Source organism: Euleptes europaea, chromosome 1 (genome assembly GCF_029931775.1).
Source record: "Euleptes europaea isolate rEulEur1 chromosome 1, rEulEur1.hap1, whole genome shotgun sequence".
Lineage (NCBI taxonomy): Eukaryota > Metazoa > Chordata > Lepidosauria > Squamata > Sphaerodactylidae > Euleptes > Euleptes europaea.
In genome coordinates, this window is record NC_079312.1 from 77,699,741 (window position 1) to 77,719,164 (window position 19,424).

Below are 19,424 nucleotides of genomic sequence, written 5' to 3' on the forward strand. Positions count from 1 at the left end.
TTAATAGACCAAGCCAAAGATCAAGCCAACACCCGATCACGTGATGAACTATTCACACGTACAAAAAAAAGTTCATAAAAGATTGGTTTCTTCTTTTCAATACACTCCATTAGTTGGGAGCATAAGAAGAAGAATAAACAGACATTGGCATGTTGTTGCCTCCCTCCCAGATTGCTCTGAACCACCATTATTAGGATATTAGGATATTATTAGGATATAGAAGAACCACATCCCTCAAGGACAGATTAGTGCACACCGATGGATACTAGCAGAAGGGGCCATTACCGCAGCGGCTCGTGTGTCATGTGTGCTTATACCTTACCGGTTAAAAGCTTTACTTGAATTAAAACCGGATTCAAATTTGAGATAAGATCGCACACCAATTGTAATTCTTTTAATGTAATTTACGCCCTGATTTGCCCGTGCCAATTAATCTATATAGGCAAGACCAATTGATCGCTGAAGTTATGGATCGGCAAACATAGATCGCGCATACACAATCACGTATTAGAGGCACAATCACCCCGTTTAACATCGGGATACCGACTTAAGATTCTTTGCCTTATGGCAATATCAAAAGAAGCGGTTTGCTAGGGATAACATTGATAAAATTTTGAGTCAGCAAGAGGCACGCTTCATTACTATGTTTAATATGGTAATTGCCAATGGATTGAATGCTATGTGCAATTACTCAGCATTTCTGTAACACCGCCTCTGTGTTAATTAAGCCACTCCCAGGTTTTCATTCCCCTTAAATTTTGTATGATTTCACTGAAACATATCCAACATGATGTTACTGAAACATTTATTACAAAGCATCTGCTTTGATGAATATATGAGACGTGGAGTCTTTTTACTTTCGATGTTAAAAATATGGAGGGACGGTGCATATATATGCTCAATAAACCAATGACACCTTTTTGTAAAATACTGTTTTTAATAATTATATTAGAAACACCGTTGGAATATGTTACTTAAAAGAAACGTCAAAAGCTTTGAAAATCTTCAAATGGCTACAGCAAGATGCAACGCTAAAACAAGCAATCTTCAAAAGAAAATTAATTATAATTAACGGGACTATTATACTTACCAACTGAAGAAATTTGTTTTGAAACAGGACACATACCGGAATCCTGTCTTGTTGGGCTCTTATTATTTGTTGTGCTTTGCCATAACTGTTGCTATATGCCTATAAGAATATTAGCAGCTGTGCCTAATTTCTTGCAACTAAAATCTTTACAAATTGCATAGTCTTTGTGAAGTAACAAATGACTAATACATAATAGTTATAAATTTCTTTGTGTTTTTGTGTTATTGGTTTGTATTTCTTTAAAATTCTTGAGCCATAGTGACTGCATATCTTTGATTAACTATAAGACTCCTTATATGAACATGTCTGATGTTCGCAATTAAAGTTCTTTGCTTGTACTCAATTTTAGAGCAGTGTACTTAAAATATGAGTTGCCAAGGTGGACAACCAGGTTCATGTGGACTGCTGATTAAGTAGTAGAGACTCATGCTGCTTTCTTTTTGATTCAGGGAGTCATCGACAGCCGTTTCTGTGTTTGAAAACACAGGTCCCCTCCAAACTGTCACACAAGTCCATGCCCATGGAGAAGGGCGTGTGCTCTACCAGATCATATATCCAACTACAGTCTATTTCACTATTGACTCAGGTAAGGGTAGTCCAAGCAAGGGCAGCATTGCATCCACATGGCCTCACAGAGAACTGGGCGATCAGCAACATGTCCTTCAAACAATTTCTGCCTTCTTTAAGGGGCTAGCTAATCTTATCCTCTCTTGCCTGCATGCAGTGACAGGGAAGATTAAGAATACATACAACCTAGATTTGGACCACAATCCAGAGTTGGCCAACACCTTGATGGTGGTGGAAGCCTACAATATGCTCCATCCCACTGATAGGGCCACCATCACTGTCAACATTACTGTACAACGCCGGAACCAGCAAGGGCCCGTGTGCCACCCTGCTATTTATGTGTAAGTATCTGGAGGGCAATCAAGTCTTGCACTAGCTTGAGCCAGTAAAAAGGATGGGGCCAAGACCAAGAGTTTGAAGGGTGTCTTGCCCTATTTGTGTGTGTGTGTGTGTGTGTGTGTGTGTATTGATTACCACAACATTTGAGATGTTGGGATGCTTGGGTACAAAGTCTTTCTATGAGAGGAAAGTGAGGTCTATGAGTTATTGTACTGGTTGGGACCCAGGGCTATCCTTGATTTAAAGAGCTGGGGAAACTAGAGCATAGCTACTATGTCTAAAAGCAAAGCAGATTAGTAACAGTGACTTTATTGGGAAACCTGGCTATGCCTGTGCTCTGTGCTGTTAGCTTTTTAAAAATGGAGACAGCCAAAATCTTTCCCCCTTCAAATATTTTTCCTACCCTTCTGCATCCTCTAACCCTTGTAACTGGCGAATGCTATTTAATCCCAGGACTGAGATTCCAGAGACTTCTCCCATTGGGATGACCTTGTCAACTCTGTCTTGTGTTGATAAAGACAGTAACAACAGAAATCTTCAGTACCAAATGAATACCCAGATCCCACCCTATAGTTTTCGTATGGAACGTAATGTGCTGCAGGTGAGCCTTCAGAATGGACTACTTCCTTACATCTGCCTGCCCAGGCAGCATTGCAGTATTTAGTTAAATCTGCACCTTGGGGGAGTCCTCTTTCAACTATATTGTCAGTACCCTGAGCATAGCAGAAGGATCACATCTATTACTAGGAGCTACAGCATCGCCATCTTTGCAGATGGAGCACCTCTCTTTAACAGCAGATACCATTTGCTTCAATTGGGGCTTAGTGCCTGGGGATTAACGGCTACAGGGTTCTGACCAATTTTTGTATTGGTTTTGGCAGGTGAACACCACTTTGGATTGTGACTCTGCAGCCATAGTCAGTCTTGAATTCCTGTACCAGGCCACCATTCTGGTGACAGACAGTGGAAGCCCCCAACAAACCAGTGAGTATCTTCCCATTGTATCATATAATCCCATGACCACTAAGACCATTATTAGGTCCCTCTCCACTACCGTCGGGAGGTTTTTGGGGCAGAGCCTGAAGAAGGTGGGGTTTGGGGAAGGGAGTGACTTCAATGCCATAGAGTCTAATTGCCAAAGCGGCCATTTTCTCCAGGTGAACTGACTCTATCAGTTGGAGATCAGTTGTAATAGCAGGAGATCTCCAGCTAGTATTTGGAGGTTGGCAACCCTAACCATTATCCAGGCTCTATTGGAACTTGGCTGTTTCTTAATACTGAACGTAGGAGGTCACAGGCATTTGGGAAGTGCAGCAGGTTAGTTGAAGGATCAACTTGCTGTGAGAAAGTAGAAATGACCTCCCAATGATATTGTCTTAGCTGTACAAAAAACGTTTGTAGCTTTATTGGGAATGATAACGCTGGAATGGCTGGGGCCGTTGTCTGGACTAGGAGAAAAAATTGGGATCTAACAACTGAGTTAATGCACATATGAAGCAACCGCATGTTGAACATCACAGCTGAATTAAGAGCAAGGCTATACTTACTTGGTGCTTTTTTAAAAACAACAACAAACAAACCAAAATCCTTCACTGAGGCAACTCAAATTCCAGGCTCAGCATTCCTAGAGATTACTTTTAGTCATGTAACATTAACCCTAATTAAGAGGATTGTCTTCAAAATGTGTTCAGCCTTGGCAGTAAAAAGCCTGTTTCTAATATGTTTTATGATAAACTGGATTTTGGATTAATAGCAAAACCACACACACAGGATATATACACACACACATTTCTTGTGCTAGTAGATGCTGCCCTTTTGGCTTTTGTGAACCTACTTTCTGCAACCTGTTTTTTGCCATCAAGTCACAGTTGACTGACAGTTGGCAAACCCATAGGGTTTTCAAGGCAAGAGACATTAAGAGGTGGTTTGCCATTGCCTGCCCTGCATTGCATCTCTGGACTTCCTTGGTGGTCTCCCATCCAAGTACTAGCCAGGGCCAACCCTGCTTATCTTCTGAGTTCTGGCAAGATTGGGCTAGCCTGAGCCATCAACATCAGGGTGTATACGCTATGATATGCAAAGCCTCATGCCTTGAACACTGAACATCGTATTTAGCCTCTACTCTGATTTCTGAGTTTTACTGAGCATTTTCAAGAGTCTTGCCATTTGTTTTAGCTTTCATTAAAAAAAAAGTTTCTAGTCTTTCTACCTGCAAACGTGGGCTTGAAATTGTGCATGCCCAGTGTTGCATGAAGTTTTACCATGCAATGTGTACCGGCCTCAAAATGCAGCCATGGGATGGTGGAGGGGGGATATGAATTGGGGTTGCAGCATTTCCCTCCTGCTATTTCTCCAATCAAACTACTCCTGCTTTTAGTCCTAGTAGGGAGGAGAGAGGTAGTTGTTAGCATTGGATCTGTCTTTTTTAACCTATGAGGCCTGAAAGCAGCTGAAGGGGGGGCAATTTCAGTTGGGCAAATGGTGCAGGGGGAGAAGAGAAAATCCTCTTCTATAATGCCACAGCCCTAGTCCACATAACTTCCCTCCACTCCACAGTCCACACACACACTCGGCTAAATTCACATATAATTTGGCCCACTGGATGCTGAATTGCAAGCCCAGTACACAATTCCATGCTTTCTCAGAACAATAATGGAATCAAAGAATGTATACCACATTGATCATACCTTTGTGTTCTGTTCTTAAGAGCAGATGGCAATTACCCCTCCCTACCCTGTAGGGTGGGACCATGTCACCTGCTAGCTCCATCCATTGGGCTTGCAAATAGAGATTTCAGCCTTCAGGTAGGAACTGGGGATTCTCTGGAATTACAACTCATCTCCAGACTACAGAAATCAGTTTCCCTGGAGAAAAAGGATGCTTTGGACAATGGACTCATGGCATTTTACTCCACTGAGGTCCCTGTCCTCCCCAGGCTCCATCCCCAAATTTCCAGTTTCCCAATCTGGATCTAGCAACCCTACCCATTCATCCCCCACTGGTGGCCAGGGGAGACCTGGCAACCCTACTTGCAAACAATCTCTTCCGTTAAGAGTGATTGAATAGAAAGGGAAGTGGTACTCCACTGCAATCCACATTCCATTTCTGCACAAACATGAAGAAGCAACGTAGTGACTGTTGTGCCTACTGAGTTGCCATTTCAGAGTAGCAAATACAGAAACTGGCCTTTGTTTCTAGCTTTCATGTACCTCCACAGTTTTCTTTCCAAAAGCATTTCAAAAGAGGAAACTGTTAAATTAGAAGAACCCAGATTTTAGTTGCCTGACCACATTGACCAAAGAATAGTGATGAATGATCAATAAAACAGCTGGCTGCAAACAAAGCACGATGTAGCACAGACATACAAAGGGTATGCAATCCAAGCAAGGTTAAGCATTATATGTTTCATTGATTTGAGTGAAAATGATTTGATCTCATGCTCCCTTATTTAACTCAGTGGAACTCAAATAGGGTTGTTAACTTCTAGGTGGAGCCTGGAAGTCTCCTGGAATCACAACTGATCTCCAGACTGCAAGTATCAGTTCCTCCTGGGAAAATGACAGATTTGGAGGGTGGACTCTATAGCATCATATCCCCACTGAGCTCCCTCCCCAAAATCTGCCCTCCCCAGGCACTGGCTCCAAATCTCCCAAGCCAGAGTTTGCAACCCTAAGCTCAAATAAGCTGAACTGTAGTTGAATTGTGACCATGGTGCAGTACAGGAAACTAACAACCCTCAACAGCTGTATGGCATAAAATTCCTTGTTAAGCAATAAGGAAAACATTTAAATGAGCTGTGGAAATTATAGAAATCACCTATCCTTAAAGTTGTAGCTGACTACAAAACAGTCGTGCTTTTATCAATAACATCCAGAGGAGCATAAAATAAGTGTTAATTTGCACAGAACAAATCAAGAGTGTTGACAGTTCTGGAAAGGGAGACTTAAAGTGATGCATTGCGGTGCTGGTAAGTATGCTGAAAGAGGCAATCCAAAAGCTATTGTTGGTGGAAGCCAGTTCGACCTTAGTACTTGCCCCAGAGACTGGTACATGAAAGGAGATGGTTTACTAAATAAATATGTCATGGACAAGCGACAACTGCATGTGATCTTTGAAAAACAAACAAATAGAAAGCCCACCATAGACCACCCTCAAAGGCTGTGGAGCAACTACCTTATGGTACACATAACAACTGGTTTAAGTGTAAAGCTTCTCAAAACCACAGAAGAATAGAAATAAAAATATGGAAATTGTACCCAAAAAATCTGCTGGATATTTTAAACTATTTCAAACAAGGACATGGAAAGAAATTTAGCTGTGCTCATGCCTATACAAGGGAAATTCATGTTCCTAGTAGGTTTTGGCACAGGAAACATGACTTTACAATGCAATACTATGCAGAATTACTCTACTCTAAGCCCACTGAAACCAATGAGCTTAGAATGGAGAAACTCTGCATAGTGGCTTGTGCCATAATAGCTGCTACCATTCAGTAAAAAAAATAAATAAAAAAAATACATGAATAACCTGGGCAAGTTTACTCAGTTGAGAACCAACAAACCCATTATTGCCTGCTGCATCTGTAGTCACCCAAGTTTCTTGAGCTTGTTTTTCTACTTGTTCTTCAGCCACAATACCAGTGCTAGTGACAGTAAGCAGGGTGAATGAATACAAGCCAGAGTGCCCACGACAGTTCTCCTTCAGTGTACCAGAGAATGCTGCCTTTGGAAAATTTGTTGGCAATGTCAATGGCACTGATCGAGACTATCCCTTCAACAAAATTGAATACAGCATCCTTGGAGCAGAAGATGTTTTCTACGTTGGTCGTCACTCAGGTAAGCATACTATTGTAGGGCCCCTGCATGCTTACTGTTATGAGATTTCAGGAGATGCTCACAGTCCCACTCCCCAGGCTTCATTTATGACATATCTAGGTTAATCCCTCCCCTGAATCTCATTTTGCCTCAAGCTGAGGGCTCTTCTTCTCTCGTATCTAGTGCCCATGCATGGTAGAAGGGCAAATTGGCATAATTGACTGGAGCCCTACGGTCAGTTGTGCCTAGCTTGGGCTACCAGCCTTTTATCATAATGCAGTCTATTTGTTATTTCAGAAATGAAATAGTAATTTGTTTTTCATGACTCATGAAGTTGTATATATGAGATGGGATGAAGCATATATCAGAGCATTACAAGTTTATACCAGGCACAGAGAAATAATTCTTGGGCTTGGAACATATTCATTACTGGATTGAGTCCTGATCCTACCAGCTTTCTGAGGACTTTTCTTGGACTATCTTGTGGACAATGGGTTGTTTCCAGACAGCTTTTCACCTAGGGAAATAGGAATAAAGGGTCCCCTTCGAGGACCCAAATATGTTACTCTGGGGATCATAAGACCTGCATGTACAAAAATCATGAGGGGCAGGAGCTGTGGTAAGGAGGGGAATTGGACAGGGTAGAGTGAAAAAGCTGGATGGAACCAACCCAATGTTGCAGGATTTATAGTGCATTGCTCTTCACTCCTTTGGGGCTCATACTTGAGATCACTTCATATGTATTAGTCAACGTTCCTTAATTATATTACTTCAGTCAAAATTAGAGTGGTTAAACAAAGGAAGTGGGAATTCTAATAAACATTGGCTGTAGTGAATATGGTTCCAGGAGATTATTGTTACCACTAAGTAACTAACATGAAGTACAAAGGAATGGTCTTGTATGTGTGGCACAGGAGATCTGTATGTATTGGGTCCACTGGACTATGAGAAGCGGAGATCATATCTACTGACGATCACCCTGAAGGATCTAGACAATGATGTAAATACACAACGACAGTACACAACATCCTGTAACATTACCATAAATGTACAGGTAAGTGGAACATGGGAAGAGCATACAGGGCCCAAGGAGGCGTTGGTGGTAGCAGTGGCTACAAGTGCCCTTTACTGGAGCCCAGATGTCTAGGGGGAGCCACTCCAGCTTGGAAACCTGAGATCATGATATAGCCATATTTGTGTCATTTCACAAACAAAACAGAAAAAATTCCTTCACGATTCATTAGAGGGGCATGTATGGGATTAGATGTATGGGGTGGAGGGATGTTACACGTTTTGGTGGGCCCAGAGAAATGATGCTTGGATCCCAAGAATATGATTGATGCATAGGTCTGTGTCACTAGGCCCCAACACAGTATGTTCATTATGCTGATACATAAACTGCTAATAGCACATTGAAATGAAATAGACAGCCAAAATACCAGTGTTTTAGGAGATCACATTTTTTTGATTTTGCTATTCTGTGACCTGCTTTTGAGCCATAATGTCCTCAAAACAGTTGTCTGCCATGAGCCATACTTTTCCTTTGCCAACACTTGTATACACAACAGGTAAAAGTACTTTCTCCATCCTCCACCACCATATTCTGCCCTAATTCTGAAATCTTCAAAAGGCCTCCAAAGAGTTTACATATTGGCTGGTCTCATTTATAATATTGTAAATTTCCCTGCACTTGGAAACATAGCTTTTCTGTTTCGTCTTGCAGCAGGGTTGCCATCTTTGCTTCCTGACTGAAGCTCTGTTCCCTTAATAGTTGCATGACAAGCAAAAATTTTATCTGTCACTACATATCCATGAAGGAAAAACCATACCTGGTGAATACGATTGCCAACCTCCAGGGGATGGCTAGAGATCTGCCACTATTACAACTAGGGTTGCCAACCTCCAGGTACTAGCTGGCGATCTCCCGCTATTACAACTGATCTCCAGCTGATAGAGATCAGTTCACCTGGAGAAAATGGCCACTTTGGCAATTGGACTCTATGGCCTTGAAGTCCCTCCCCTCCCCAAACCCCTCTCTCCTCAGGCTCCACCCTAAAAACCTCCCGCCAGTGGTGAAGAGGGACCTAGCAACCCTAATTACAAATGATCTCCAGGCAACAGAGATCAGTTGGCCTGGAGAAAATGGCCGCTTTGGCAATTGGACTCTATGGCACTGAAGTCCCTCCCCTCTCCAAACCCTGCCATCCTCAGGCTCCACCCTCAAAATCTCCAGGTATTTCCCAACCTGGGGCTGGCAACCCTACTGGTGAATTTCTACATGTTGTGCTCCTGTTTAAAGTAAAGAAAAAAGAGGTAACATGAGATATCTCTAGTCAAAAAGGGCAAGAATCCAGTAGCACCTTAGAGACTAACAAAAATATTTTCTCGTAGGGTATGAGATATCTCTGTTCTTGACCATTCTAATGATTGTACTATCAATTTTGTATTGTATTAAGAGAGGCAGGGGGATGGAAAGCTTGTGATAATGTGTAATGATAGCTTTTTGTGATTTTTTTAATGAATGATTAATGAAAAGGAACATGCTTAAAACCAACTCTCTTGGGGCCCAGGTTGTGAATACATTTGATTCTTCTTGCACAGGATTTATCATGGCACATGGCAAACATTCAATTTCAGGAAGTCTTTCTGCCAAAAGAAACTACAGAGGGGGTGTGACTACCTGCTGCATGTCATCCTCTACTTTATGGAGGAATGCAGAAAGGTTGCCACGTCCCTCTTCGCAACCGGTGGGAGATTTGGGGGGGGCGGAGCCTAAAGAGGGCAGGGTTTGGGGAGGAGAGGGACTTCAATGCCATAGAGTTCAGTTGCCAAAGCGGCCATTTTTCTCCAGGTGATCTGATCTCTATCGGCTGGAGATCAGTTGAATTAGCAGGAGATCTCCTGCTACTACCTGGCAGTTGGCAACCCTAAGAAAGGGACTCTTAATTTGGCTCATGCAAAACATTGCAAAGAGTCACAGAGGTTGTAACTGCTTGTTTACCACTTGGGGCAACAGTATGATAATTGCAAGTAGGTGAAGGAGGATCAGGAAAACTCCATTCCAATATTCCTAGCATGCTGAGACATGGGCCCTTTCCCTATCCCTAGAATGTGAATGATATGGCTCCTGTGTGTGCACCAGACTTTGAGACACATACCATATATTCCACACTGGCCAGCAACACAAGCATCATGTCGCTGCAGTGCTTTGATGAGGAGGAAGGAAATCAACTGATCTACACCATTGTTGGCGGTATGGAATGGATTGGGCAGAGTATTACGAAACAGATTTAATCAGGCTGAAAAACATAGCATCTTCGGGCTCCAGCAAAACTACTAGAGAAGGTGGACTTTGGGTGGAACTACATGTTTAGTTCAGTGTTCATTTTAAAAAGTTTTCCCACCAGTTGAGTCACTGGGGCTGCTGTGTTGAGAAAGAGAATGGAGTGGGGGGAGAAAGAGACAGGCAGAGGAAGGTTCTTTAACCTGTTAATCCACTGCCATTTTCCTACTAAAAAACCCACCCTAGAGCCACTGTCAAAGACAGGGCATTTTGGAGGACTTTGTTTCATAGGGTCGCCATGAGTCAGAAGCAACTTGATGGCACTTAACACACACAGAGAGAGCCACTGAAGCTGCTATAGCAGCTGTACTTGGTGGGGGGTTAGACATGAAGATAGAATTAAATATATTTTATTGTTCTGCCCTCACAGGGGGTAGGTATGTGTTGCAGACAGGACTAGATAGTTGCAGTGGAGGAGAGTGTGCTAATAATGAGAGTATGATGGGGGTAGGAAAGGCTGGATTCTCAAGGAACAGAGACTATGAGAGAATTTACCTGAAGAAGTGGGGGGTGGGTGCAAGCCTCTGCCAGGAGAAAGGGAAAGACAGCTTTCCATCAAAAAGTGAATATGATGCTCTGAACAGATCTATACCAACAGACTTAACTGAGAATTGTAGATGGGTGAATAGGACTAGGAATCGCTAACAGAGATCTGACAGCCCCCTTGCCAAATCCTTGGATTCCAAGGGAAACTGTAACAGCTTATTATTTATTTATTATTTCCATTTGTTACCCCGCTCATAAGTTTGCAGTCCAAATATGCCTCTTTTTTTCCCCCTCCAGGCAACACAAATGGGCGATTTCGCATGGTGGACAATAGATTGTCCCATAATACATTCTCCTATAACCGTGATGGCATTTTTGACCCACTCAATTATGAGCTTCTGGTGAAAGTGACAGATAGCCGTAGCACGCCTTGCTTTAGCACCACAGCAACCATTATCATTCATGTGATCCCTTGGACAACTACAGTGCCTACTACTATTATTACTACTACGGTGAGGGGACAGATATAGATATGCTGTAGTCAGGAAGCTTTTGGACAATATTTATCTGACATCACTGCCTAATACTCATAGCACCCTTTAAGCACCCTCCCTCTGTGTCCACTAGGACAGTGGTTCTCAACCAGCGGTACGCAAACCAGTGATGGGATGCAGAAAGAATATAGGTTCACAGCAATTACTAAGAATTCCCTCCCTCAGTCCCCAAATCTACATGCAAACGTGACGTGCCATCTCCTGCTGACCCTACAAGCTATGAATGATCAATGTGACCTTTTGGGATTTTAGTAATAACAGAATACCTGTAAACACACCAGTGTCCTTCTTGGGAAAAGTTGCCCTTTTGCTTTTATCGTGGTGGAACCCAATTACTGCACTAGGAGGTCCTGTTTTGCTACCCAACAGTGTAAAATTTGATGGCTTGCATAATGTTACAGTGGTTCTGCAGGATTTTTTGCGCCGGGCGGAGGTTTTGGCAGGGCACTTGCCTCCTAAGCCCGGCGCAGGCATTCCAGTCAGGAATGCACGGTTAGTATGTTATTCATAATTGACAGCTACAATACGGTTAGTATGTTATTCATAATTGACAGCTAAGATACTAACCGTCTGGCACAAAACATTAATGCCTCCGCCCGGCACAAAACATTAATGCAACCCTCATAGGGTTGCATGGAAGATCTCAGGCAAAAAAAGGGGCGTCCCTGAGCCGTAACGACTCAGGAGGCCCCCTAACGCCTCCCGGGACGACAATGTGGCTTTTGCCGGTGTTCAGACACCGGCGCCAGGCTCCGTCAGCGTTTGGGCCCTGCGCTGCCACGGCAGTGGCCGGCACTGCACACCGGCGCTGGGGCCACAAATGCCGCCGTGCGCCAGACGCCGGCACTGTGGGCCCTTGCACTGGCGTAGGCCTTCTCAGGAATGTGCTGTGATGCCAAAGCTTGGCATTGATGATGGTTAGGATAACTGCTTAAACATTTGCACTGTAACTTTGATCGATAAAGGTTAAGAGGATGCAATAATAGTTTATAGATACACATAATTTAATCATTTTCATAGCTGTAATAACATGATGTTAATATTTACTACAACTGCTGAATATAGCTCAGTTATTACATTGAAGGAAATGTCTTTCACTTCATGCCTTGCTGAAAATACTCCAACCAGTGTGATTGGGAGTTCTAATGTAACAGCATTTTATGAAGGATTCAGAACACCCCTACACATGCAGAAACTTACACTAAGGTTCAAGTTGAGTCAGTACCCAATTATTGCTCTACTTGAAAGACTTCATGGACTTCTGCGAGTAATGTATGGCTCATCTGAGTTCAGCACTGTGGTTCTCCATGATGGGTTGATCCTTATGATTTCAGGTGGCATCCAAGAAGCCCATCATTTCACACAGAACAGAGGAATACTGGGCTCCAGATCCCTGGTTTGTGGTGGTTCTTACATTCACTGGAATTCTTCTTCTCTCAGCCTTGGGCTTGTTGTTCTGGCGATTCTGCTGTAGGTGAGTATCTAGCAAAAACTCTCTATGCGTTCCTTTTTCCGTGTCCACCGTTTGCTCAGCTTGGAAACCAGCAAAATCATTGGCAATAGCTGGTTCCACGGACACTCTGGAAAGGGACGTGATTATGCTGCAACCAAAAATGGGCAAGCCTGACCAGACAGGACCAGAACCGGTCCCAGAAAAGCTCCTATGTTCTCTGATACTTGAAAGGGTTATTTTTTGTTGCCTAGTGCATGCCCCCAAATGTTTTTTCTGCCTTTCTGAACTCAAAAAACATTGCAGTCTTTCCCATACCACTTCAAAACTGCAAGTTTGGCAGAAAGTCTCATCTGAAACTTATGTTTGAATTTTAGGAAGGTGCCAACAGAGACATTTCAGCCCCTACTGCAGAACAGGTAAAAGCCCCTATCTTTGGCCCTATCTTTGCATATGGAAACCTGTTGACCTCTATTAACCTTTTGATTCATGTCTCGTATTCTGTAGGGGCCAAAGGATGGAAAGGAACTACATTGTGACAGAAGAACCTAGCAAGGAAAAAGAGAAAGTTTCCGCTGAGGTGCTGAATCTGGTATGGCATGCTCCAATTTGAAGTTGCCAAATAGCTTGTGCCCAGGTTTTAAAATTTAGTATCTTATACTTGGAAAACTATGTAATTGCTGCCATATAGTAGCAAAGATATTTGTGATAGTTTTGAACTCTTGATGTCTGGGCACTTAACTACTGTCTGGTTTGGCTGGGAGTGCAAACCCCTCCCCCACTTTGTTGAGCCTTTGGGCATTTATGGATTTTTGAGAAAGGGTAGTGAGTACCACAAAATGGCTTCCATGGGGCCTATTTCAGGTTTTTTGGGGAAACAAAAAGCTGGAGACATCCATCTTTGTGATGTGACTCTTCTGTGGGATCAGGCCAAAAGGTTAAGTCCTGGTGTACCATCTCAGCCTCCAGCCAAGTGATTAAATCTTGTTGAGGAGTCTCAACTTCAGTTTCCTTCGTGAAACTCCCAACATCATCTGAATGACCATCAGACAGTTGTTTGGAGAAGAGAGCATTAATTGTTGTATTAGCAAAGGCCCGTCCTGGAAAAATTCCTCTACTTCTCAGTCTAGTCTTCTGAGATAATAGCAAGGAGAGGATTAGGAAACAACAAATCTCACAGATGTAATTGCCCAAGCTTACTAATATTTATCCAACTGAAAAAAAATATGCTGGGTAGCCTTAGTTATCATCTGCAAGTCTGTGTGGGAATTACGGTACATGCTTTGATAGGGGAATCCAGTTGAAGCCAATACTGTGTACAATTGATTTTATGTGGGTTTTGGAGGTTGTGGCGGGTGCTAGGAGGTTAAGATGGGTTTCCATGGCTCAGACTGGAGGGATGTAAGTCTTCCATTCTCCTTCTCCTTTTCTTTCTTTGTATATTTTGGCTATTCTTTCACTTCTTGAAAGTGAGGGTTACTCTCCCTTTTCCTTTGTTGGTGGTGAAGCTGTTGTTGAGGTGAAGTAGTTCCAAGCAAACAACACACCCTTTCTATCAAACACAAATGTAGCCAAGCTGCAAGATTAGGTATCCAATACCCATTATGCTATGATATCATGTTGGGGATCACTGAATGGTAAACACTCTTGCTTGCCTTGTTTGGCACCTTCTGATAGCTACAGTGCTTCCTGCAGTCAGAAATTGGAATGGTGTAACTGAGAATTCCCCTCGCCCATCAAGATCCTTCTGTTTAGCTTACAAGAAGCCACAATAACAGAAGCTGAGACAGGAATAACTTGGAATTGCCTTTGGCACCAATGGTAAGGAGTATGATTATATGAGACTATCTTTCTCTCTCTCCCATTACAGCAGCACCACTTTGATGGCCGTACTCAGGACCCTGGTAAGTCCATTCTCCAATTTGCTTTATAATAGCTTTTAAGATAGGTTCCAGACTTATTGGATGAGACAGCACAGTAGTTTAATGAATGAATGAATCAAACACAACACTGAATTCACATATCAATATAGCAAATTTGGAACACAGCACCAGAGCACAGATCAAAAATTCCATATAGTTGGGCCACGTGTGAAGTGGGGGATTCAACATACCGGGCGGGAGGAAAACAGTCTGCAGAAAAACCTGACAACTTTTTTAAAATTGGGGGGGGGGGAGTTTAAAACATCTCAAAACATAATGTAAAGGGGGAAAATGAAACTTTGTGATGCTGCATCGTGAGATCTCACTTGCTATTATAAACATTGTTGAAGAGGGGCCATAGTTGCTGCTGGGCAATAGTGAATTAAGGCAGGGCAACAGGGGGCAAGCAAAACAGGGGTAGTGGAAGAAACAGCAAAGGAAGGAGATGGACTATTGGGTAACTGAGCAATGGAAAGGTGGAGGAACAATCAGTGAAGGGGAGGAGGCAGTGGTAGGCAAGCGAGAGGTGTCAGCCAAGGAAAGAGGAGGCAGAGGGGGAGAAAGGTGGCAGCAGGGAGGCAGAAAGAAGGAGAAGAAAGCGGAGACAAGCAGGATGGATGTGATTTCCCTTACCCTGTGAGTTCCTCATAGGCCCCTCCTTGTAGCACAATATTTCCTTAACTAACTCTTTCATATATTTGAAAGAATGACTGGTCATTGGTCTTGTAGGTTATCCGGGCTGTGTGACAGTGATCTTCGGTCACACAGCCCGGATAACCTACAAGAACCAATGAACTCTGACCGTGAAAGCCTTCAACAATGACTGGTCATGTTGGTCCCATGAGTAGAACTTCATTTGTTAACCGAGAGCTGAATGTTGCATGCCATCACCCATAATGTAGATATTACACATAAAGCAGATATTACACATCACAGCAAATCAAAGGACCCATAATACCTAACTTGCTCTTCATAGCTAGGGCATCCTCATCTCCATAATCCATACTGAATTAAAGGAGTTGCCATGGTGTATAATGCCTTCAGGCTGCAATTGCTCTTGGTTGGGAAGTCTGGCTTCTGAGGCTTATGGCACCCACAGTAGACATCAACCCCAGGAGATACCCTCATAAGCCCCCTATTCAGTGGGATGCCATAAGGACAGGCCAATGGACCACTGTGCATGTTAGTTTTATTAGTGGGCAGGAAGACAGGGTGAAGGATGGGGAGTTAGTGCTGAACGAGACAAAGACCTGATGTTGTTCTTTGCTTTATGTCTCTAGTCACAGGCCAATTTTACCTGTTCGACAGCAGCAGTGGAGCACGGCGCTGGGTGTGAGAGTGGTCTGTTCCATCCTAAGGACTGCAGCATGAGGGCACACAGACATGATGGGGAAGCAAGATAAAGAGAAAGCTTTCTGCACAGAATGTACATTGTAAACTATCACATTTAAGGGTCCATAGTACCTACCCAACGTGTTGGAATAGAAGCCAGTCGTTCCCATAAGTTTCCTCTAATTATTACATACACTTTGTATATTTACCTGCAGAGGGGGAATGTTATAACTGAGAGGCTCTCCTCCAGCCAGCTGTATTTCCAGTTCCTATTTCCATTTAATAAACTTCAAGAACCTAGAGCTGCTATCTTTGTTTTTTTCTTGTCCTGGGTGCCTACTTTTAAGAGTATCTGTCACACAGAAGCTAGTGAAAATTTTCCCCACTACATACCTCTATGCTTAGAAAATCTTCAAAACAATGGAAGAAGGTAGACAGGATGCAGTGGCAATAGAGTAGAAATAAAATTGCATCTTAAATGAGGAGTATTGGTGTTTTTCACTGGGGTGGCTGAAAGTTCTACGGGTGGAGGTAACCAGGAGACTGGTTGAGTGGGGAGTACAGGCAGAAGAACAGAAACTGTAGTACCTGGCTGGGAGCCAGTAATCCTAGAAACTTCTACATATAGATAAGAGCTGGACTTACCAGAATGGTTGTGTACAAATTTTTCTTCAGTTCCTGACTGGCATTGAAATATCATGACTGCAGTTCTTCCTTTTGTGAGTCATTGTTGGCAGATTATTCCATTAAGATAAACTTTTGACAATTTTCTCTTATAGAAGGTAAATATATTTGCTTTTGAATTCCCCTGTGATTGAAATTCATCGCTCTTGGTGGTGGTTACTTGTGAACGGAACTATCAACATAACACTAAAACAACCACCATTCCAAAGTCTTGTATTGGGATGGGTGTGCCAAGCCAAGTATTAAAAAAATAAAGAAGCACCGTAAGAAAGTGGTTTTTGGTTTGGAACATTTGTGCTATGATCTGAAAGAAAGGTAGGGCTTACTTTTTTCTTTTCTTTTAATTTCTTTTAATTTTTTTATTATATTTTCAAAAATATAATAAAAGCTTTCTCTGCATCTAAAAAAAATCATAGCCATTGGGGTTGGAGTATACTCTGAGTATTCTAATAGATCTATCACCGTTCTAACATTTTGACTAATCATTCTACCAGGTAAAAAACCAGTTTGATCTTCTTGTATATAATTATTTAATACCTTTTTTAGCCTTGTGGCTAAAATATCAACAAATAATTTGTAATCATTATTTAATAACGAAATAGGCCTATATTCCTAACTTCCAATAAATCTGTATCCAATTTTGGTATTAATGCTATATTTGCTTGTTTCCAAGTTTGTGGAATAGAACCATTTTGTAAACATAAATTCATGACCTTCAATAAATGTGAAGATATCTGTTCTTCAAAGGTTTTATAATAAAATGCCGTAAATCCATCGGATCCTGGTGATTTATTTAATTTACTTTTACCAATTGCTTTCTTTAGTTCCTCAGGGGTTATAATTAGATCTAAAGAATCCTGTTTCAAATACACATCCATTTCTTTGTCTGAAACCAGTTTTTCCTGGTATAAATTTTTATAATTACAAATGTCTCCATTATTTTCTGTTTATCAGTTACTATTTTACCTTCTTTCCTTATTCTAACTATTGGTATCTTTTTCTCCCTATGCTTTAACTGCCAGGCTAATAATTTGCCAGGTTTATTAGCATGTTCAAAAAATCTTTGCCTATTAAACATAATTTTATTTACTATTTCTGTTATTAGTAATTCATATTGTTGTTGTAACCGTTTTAAGTTATTAGCCTTCTCCTGCGTGCCTAATTTATCGTGAGCTTTTTTTATTTGTATTTCTTCTAACTTAATTTTCTCTAATAATATTTTCTTTTGTTTTTCTTCCATCTTAAACCACCTTGTGTTTTGTTGAATCAGAAGTCCTCTAATTACTGCTTTACCAGCATCCCATTCTATCGTATCTGAAACCCCCTTATCAGCGTTTTCGGTGAAATAATTTTGAATGTCTATTTTTAATTTCTCTACAATCTTTTTATTTTTAATAAATAATCATTCACTGACCACGGTCTATAATTCTTATCACCTATCCTAACTTTTATCATTATGGCATTATGATCAGATAGTACCCTAGGTAATATCTCCGGGCTTTCTGAAATATTCATTAGAGTTTTGGAAAGCCATATCATATCTATTCTTGAATGGGTAAGATGACTGTGTGAGAAATATGTACTTTTTTCCAAGGGTCATCGTGGGTAGGAAGGAGTCTGTTTGCAGTGCCAGGACTCAAGTGTGGATAAATGAAGTAACAATAAAGGAAACCCTTTCCCCTGGCCAGCTGAATGATCCCTACCCATCTCTAGACATCTATGATCACTAGTAGGAAGACTGCTCTTTGCTAGCTACTCTTTTGATCATCAGTGGTGGTCAGAATACACTTTGATCCTGAGGTGCCCTCTCCCAGTGCATCTAACCCAAATAGGTTAACCAATATCAGTGTGATTAGTTAATGTATTAATTGAAGATTAGTCATATCGTCCTTTATTGGCATAAATAACTGAACATTAAATAGTTAGAAATTTGATCGCTTAATTCATTAAACATGCTTTGATCTGTTGACAGCCCTACTCCAGCAACATTTCCACAGCACTTGTAAGCCCTGCATGTGCATTTTTCTTGACCAGATTCACTGGCCAAGGTAACATGAACTATGTATCAGGACCAACACGTATAGGCTTTGGCTATCGCAGCTTGAGAGAGGAATGAGAGCTACAGTAGAGAAGTGAGAACTGGGGCAGGGGCTTGATTGTTCCAGTCAATTTCAGAAAGTCCTCATGGTTTTTCCATTAGCTCTCTGCACTATGCAGATACACAATGTCTTTCTCACACAGAAAAATAAAAGGAGTAGTGCCATACAACAAGGAGAGCTTCAACACTCTGGTGCGAAAACAGGGTTGCCAACTGTCAGGTAGTCAAAAATGGTGCAGCCACTATGGCTAGAAATAACAAAATGTTTTTAACATAAACCAATAACACAAGATATTTTCATCATATATTAGTTCTTTGTTACTTCACAAATGTAAGAACTAATTTATATGAAGTAGCCAAGATGCAAGGCATGCACCTTTACTTACATGTAAGCAAATACAGTGAACATTATTCCACTCAACACAATGCAATAATATCAAAAAACAACAATAACAAGACAGGATTCCGGTATGTGCCCTGTTTCAAAATACATTTCTTCAGTTGTTTGACATAAATGTCCAGTTAAATGCTGTTCTTCTTTCTCTGGTAGCCGCTTTTTTAGCGGTGTTGCTTGCCAGTCGCTTTTTATATAGCTTCAGCAATGTCAAATATTTCTTAAATGTTCCAGCGATGTTCTTATTCTATTTTTTTTTTAAAAAAACATTACATAACAGAGTTGTGCTATTGGTTCATTATATATATATATATATATATATATATATATATATATATATATATATATATA

General features: G+C 41.5%; 1 protein-coding gene across 1 annotated transcript in view; it reads left to right on the top strand.

Annotated features, from left to right (window-relative positions):
• Positions 1–15,901, top strand: part of CDHR4 (cadherin related family member 4) — a 32,067-nt gene extending 16,166 nt beyond the window's left edge. Inside the window, exons 8-20 of the mRNA XM_056866993.1 lie at positions 1,540–1,682; positions 1,821–1,998; positions 2,450–2,597; positions 2,878–2,980; positions 6,625–6,831; positions 7,725–7,864; positions 9,919–10,063; positions 10,937–11,151; positions 12,528–12,667; positions 13,021–13,062; positions 13,151–13,235; positions 14,514–14,547; positions 15,846–15,901. Coding sequence (XP_056722971.1) covers positions 1,540–1,682; positions 1,821–1,998; positions 2,450–2,597; positions 2,878–2,980; positions 6,625–6,831; positions 7,725–7,864; positions 9,919–10,063; positions 10,937–11,151; positions 12,528–12,667; positions 13,021–13,062; positions 13,151–13,235; positions 14,514–14,547; positions 15,846–15,901 — 1,636 coding nt within the window. The remainder of the gene's footprint in view (positions 1–1,539; positions 1,683–1,820; positions 1,999–2,449; positions 2,598–2,877; positions 2,981–6,624; positions 6,832–7,724; positions 7,865–9,918; positions 10,064–10,936; positions 11,152–12,527; positions 12,668–13,020; positions 13,063–13,150; positions 13,236–14,513; positions 14,548–15,845) is intronic.
• Positions 15,902–19,424: the final 3,523 nt, after the last annotated feature.